Genomic DNA, 5,106 nt, shown 5'->3' on the forward strand with positions numbered 1-5,106 from the left:
ATAAAAAATCTAAATAACCCGGTACCACTAAATTGCATATTTCACTAACCAAATTAGTCTTGAACTCTATAATTAAATGAAAGAGTAAATATCAATCTAATAACCAAAGTCCTGAACACATATAACATTTCCCATAACATGGCTGACTTCATATATTGATTCCTGCATGAATCATATATATATATATATATATATATATGTATGTCGATGCATGCTATCATCATATCTCAATAGTATCATGCGTAATCGATGGTGTGCCATACTGAGTAAAGGCATCAATGAGGAACCATTCAAACAACTGAATGTTTACCCCTTTTGGGCTGCTATTCTTTTGATTTTGGGTCCACCAATTTTTTCATCATGCATGATGGTCATCATCAACCACATCATGTGTACAAGACATAGAGAGAGTGAGAGAGAGAGAGAGAGAGTGAGAGAGAGGGGTGCACGGGAAGGAAGGGATGGAGGAGAAATGTTTGTTGATTCTGGATTAATAAGAAAGACAAGAAGAAAAGCCCGGTTCTACAGTTCTAGCATTTTCAATTTCTCCCATTATTCTATACATAAAGGTCTCATCTTTTTCTCCATATCACCTTTTTGAAATTCTGTGACCTCTTCCCATGTCTCTCTCTCTCTCCCCTTCTCCAGCTATTATGCTCTCTCTCTCCTCTCTCTTCCCTCCTTTATATATATCTATATATAATTAACCATATCATTTTCATTATCATCAAGTGCTAACAAACCAGGCTTACTTGACCTCACAAACCACTCAGTAACACACACACACACACACACACACACACACACACACACACACACAAACCCCAAAAAAACAAAAAGAAGAAAACATGGGAAGAGCTCCTTGCTGTGACAAAGCCAACGTCAAAAGAGGCCCTTGGTCGCCTGAGGAAGACGCCAAACTCAAGGCCTACATTGACCAGAACGGCACCGGTGGAAACTGGATTGCTTTACCCCAGAAGATAGGTAATAACATATATAACAAAAAAAAAAGAAAAAAAACCCTAATGAAAATATAACTTCCTTTGATCTACTGATTTGTTTTTTAAAATTGAAAATTTTATCTTCTTGATCATCAGGGCTTAGAAGATGCGGGAAAAGCTGTCGCCTCCGGTGGCTGAATTATCTTAGGCCAAACATCAAGCATGGTGGCTTTTCTGAGGAGGAAGATAACATTATTTGCAGCCTCTACCTAAGCATCGGAAGCAGGTAATCATGACTGCATGATCAAAGTCATCCAAAAAAAGGATATTTCTTTATTAATTAATTAGATGAAATGAACTATTATATTATATATTATATATATATATATAAAAGTTGATCTTGTACATGTTTTCTCTTATTTAGATGGTCGATTATCGCGGCACAGTTACCAGGACGGACTGATAATGATATAAAGAACTACTGGAACACGAGACTGAAGAAGAAGCTATTAGGCAAACAGTGCAGAGAGCAGGCTGCAGCTCAGGCCCGGCGGGCCAATAGCCTAATGCAAGGTCATCAACTGAAGAGATCAGAAAGTAGTACTTTTGATCATCATAATAATATCAATCTTCCTCATGGCTCGTTTTTGAATCAAACGGCACCCTACTGGCCAGACCTACCTGCGGTGCTAACCGTGCCGGTGGCCACCAATCAAAGCAGCCACGTTGTCGACGTCACCAATATCTCTCAAGTACTCAAGGAAGACGACAACGCCGGCCGCCATCAAGCCTCCATAAAGAACTTGCTGATCAAGCTCGGAGGAAGATTCTCCGAAACCGCGAGTACTGATCATCAATTCCATAACGGTACTAATTACCCTGCGGATCAGCTTTCCGCTGTCCAAGATCAAGCATATTCTCTTGATATGCTTAGTACTTATGATGCTGTAGGACCGACCATGTACCAAGGGCTTGAGAATCTTCAATCTGAGCTAAGAGAACTGATATATAGCAATCATCCACAACAAGCAGTCTTATTGGATGGTATTAGTACTAATAATTCTGATGGGTTCTGTGGAATAATGGAGCAAATGTTCACGGGAAGTACTACTACTACTGCTGCTACTACTGGAACAAGTACTACTTCTGTGGACAGCGGAAGCTGGGGAGAGATGAACAGCTCTTCCTTGGTTTTCGCGACAAATATGGTATCGGATTATGGCAACTACCAACTTCCTCATCAAGATTCTGCTTTTGAAGAGTCAAGATACTTTGAGACGAGTACAACGGCAATGTAAATAATGCATGTGGGGCATAATTGATCATGATCTCGGATCTTTGAGCTAGCTAGGTTAGTTAGCTAGCTTGAAAACCATAAGGGAATTTGTGATCTAAAGGGAGGATTTGTTTCTTTTTATTAATCAATATTATTAATTTCAGTCATATACCTTCAATTCCATTTAATTTGATAATTGATTTTATTGATCTCCTTTCTGATCATGATTAGCTACTTTCTTTGATTCTATATGTAAGATAACCATCTTTCTTTTGTTTCCTTATATATTATTGTTTCATTTTGTTTTTATGAAACAGGATTGTTGCTTTTCTTCTTGCCTTGAGAACTAAGAGATAGCTTTTCGTTGATGGTGACTGTGTTTGGGAATCTTAGGACACCTTGAAATATTTTTCATTTTATCATATCCTTTCCACTTGCATGGGGTCTAATATATTCTGCAGCAGACCTCGAGTTCAATCATATTGTTTGAGTCCAGAAATAGAAAATAATAATAATAATAATAATAATAATAATAATAATAATAACTCATCTGTGCTTTTTTTTTTGTCAGATTTCATTAGCATGGTAATTTATTCCAATGCATAGAAATTTAAAATTAAATAAAGTTTTGAGATTTTTATATTGGTAAGTGTGCTTAATAAATTTATTAGCGAAATAGAGAAGAAAAACTAGTATTAGATGAACTAATTAGTACATCCCAACTAAATTGGTAATATATATATATATATATATAATATTAAGTTCATATCCCACACCAAGCCTTCTTCTCTGATAATATTTAAGTATTTTCTACTACAATATTGATAGATATATATTTAATTTAGAACTTTATAAACCATGGTCTTTTTCTTAGTTACAAGATTTTTTTTTTAAAAAAAAGAAAAGAAAAGAACACATGGGACTGAATTGCATGTGTCCCGAAGTAGCCCATAAAGCTTCACATGAAAAGGCAGATGGGAAAAGGCGCATGCCTTGACGTATTTGGCGCAACTTGCTCGGCTCTACCAAGCAAGGGCATCGGAATATGGCTGCTTCCTCTTATTGGTTTCTCCACGTTTGCAATATAAACAAACAATCTCAAAACTCTATATATTGGCACATCTTATATATGTGATATTTATAGTAATTATGTACTACATTTTGTGTTATACAAAGTACTAGCTAGCAGGATGAAAAAGTTAAGCACTTCCTATATTTGTTCATTGAAGTTAATGGGTATTTTAAGTGGCACAATTCTTGTGCTTGGGCCAATTCTTGCAGAATATTCATTGTCCCGGCCGTATCTATCAAATTCAGCAATCTGATCATACCTCTTTTTGTTTTTTGTTGTCTCCCTAAACATATCGCTTCATGAATGTATGCATCCAAATATATAGAATTTTGTGAGTAAATGTAGTATCCAAATATAAGAATCTTTTTTTTTTTAACGTAAATAGATAGAGATAAACGGATACTTGAGAAACTTAGAATAATATTCGAACTAGGTTGACACTCATTAAAAACATTTAATTGAAGTGAATTTTAAATGGTCTAATATATTGAGTGGAAGTATTGGAATACACGTTCAAGTTGTTTCTCGTTTAGGGGGAAGCAGTAAAAATCTTAGCTATAAATAATAAGTTGTGTTGAGGCAAAATCCTAGTGAATTATGAACTTAGCAGAATTTTTAATGGAAAGAAATCTCAAATTGGCTAAAAAACAATATATATATATTTTGTTAACATATAATCCGGCCATATAGAACGTGAAGATTAATAGGCTGAGTTTGATTTTCGTTGGTGATCACCCTATATAAAAATTGGAAAACTACATTACGTGGCTGCTTAATTTGTTTAATATTAAGCATGTTTGGTTTGAAGTGCTATTAATTTAAGTTGTACCATCTAAGTATTCAATCCATTTCCCGTACGTTACGGCTTTACTGAAGCATTTAAATATTTGATCTATATGATTTTGAGATTTCATTATTTAAATCGAAGTGCATGTTTATGTCATAAGAGGACCACTAGGAAAGGCTAGCTAGCTTCTATTGATAATAACTGAAACAAACATATTAATACATAATGACATAACATATGGTTTAGTGTTAACAAAGTACTATATATATAGTGGCGGAGTTGTTTCAGGGACGTAAACTAAAAATATTAAAAATGTTAAAAACACTAATAATATTAACTCTTAATACTGTTAATTAGTTGAGAGTAAATGTATGTGCATATTGTTTAGTTTATTAAATTTTTTGATACGTGAAATAAAATTTTAAAGAGAAAAGTGCAAGTTTTAAAAAAAAAAGGTGTTTACTACCTCAACAAAGGTATAAATTAGAGAAAAGTTGTTTATGAGCAATTAGTAATTGAGAGGGTTACTTAAGAAAATGCTTGATTAGGAAAATATTTAATTAGAAATATAATTTTTGGTGAGGCGTACTTTTGATACAACAAAGATTGTATGAAAAAAATATTTTAAAAGTGACAAATTTGAAAAAATATAACTTTTAACTAGAGTAAAGTAAAAACTTTTAATTAGATACATTTAAAAGTATAAGATTTAATAGGAAAAAAGTTTGGATTTTGGTTGAGATATTTTGAAATTTTTGTTAATGAAAGGAGGCATATATGAAATTTTTTTTAAAAAATATGGCGTAAAATTTAAAAACCAAAAATCTACGGGGGACATTTGCCCCCTAAGGCCTCACCTCCCTTCGCCTCTATATATATACACACATATATATGTATCATGGTAATGCAAATTGCTTAAAGTTTAATGATCATATAAAGACTAAAGTAAGCATAAAAATTCACGATCTAAAATGGGGACTGAACAAACAGTCACTAGTACAAAAGGAAGAAACAGTGACGAATCGTCGTT

At 33.7% G+C, this 5,106-nt stretch overlaps 1 protein-coding gene across 1 annotated transcript; it reads left to right on the forward strand.

Moving 5' to 3' along the window:
- Positions 1 to 737: 737 nt before the first annotated feature.
- LOC21391166 (transcription factor RAX3) lies at positions 738 to 2,405 on the forward strand. Its single transcript, XM_010101109.2, has 3 exons — positions 738 to 984; positions 1,098 to 1,227; positions 1,366 to 2,405. Exons 1-3 carry the CDS (start codon positions 849 to 851, stop codon positions 2,237 to 2,239), a joined length of 1,140 nt encoding a protein of 379 aa, XP_010099411.1. The 5' UTR covers positions 738 to 848; the 3' UTR covers positions 2,240 to 2,405.
- The last annotated feature ends 2,701 nt before the right edge of the window (positions 2,406 to 5,106 follow it).

Source organism: Morus notabilis, unplaced genomic scaffold, assembly GCF_000414095.1.
Source record: "Morus notabilis unplaced genomic scaffold, ASM41409v2 Scaffold300, whole genome shotgun sequence".
Taxonomy (NCBI): Eukaryota; Viridiplantae; Streptophyta; class Magnoliopsida; order Rosales; family Moraceae; genus Morus; species Morus notabilis.

Coding starts and splice junctions, on each gene's coding strand:
- LOC21391166 (XM_010101109.2), top strand. CDS start 849: ATGGGAAGAGCTCCTTGCTGTGACAAAGCCAACGTCAAAAGAGGCCCT. Junction 985..1,097: donor TGCTTTACCCCAGAAGATAG/GTAATAACATAT, acceptor CTTGATCATCAG/GGCTTAGAAGATGCGGGAAA. Junction 1,228..1,365: donor TACCTAAGCATCGGAAGCAG/GTAATCATGACT, acceptor TCTCTTATTTAG/ATGGTCGATTATCGCGGCAC.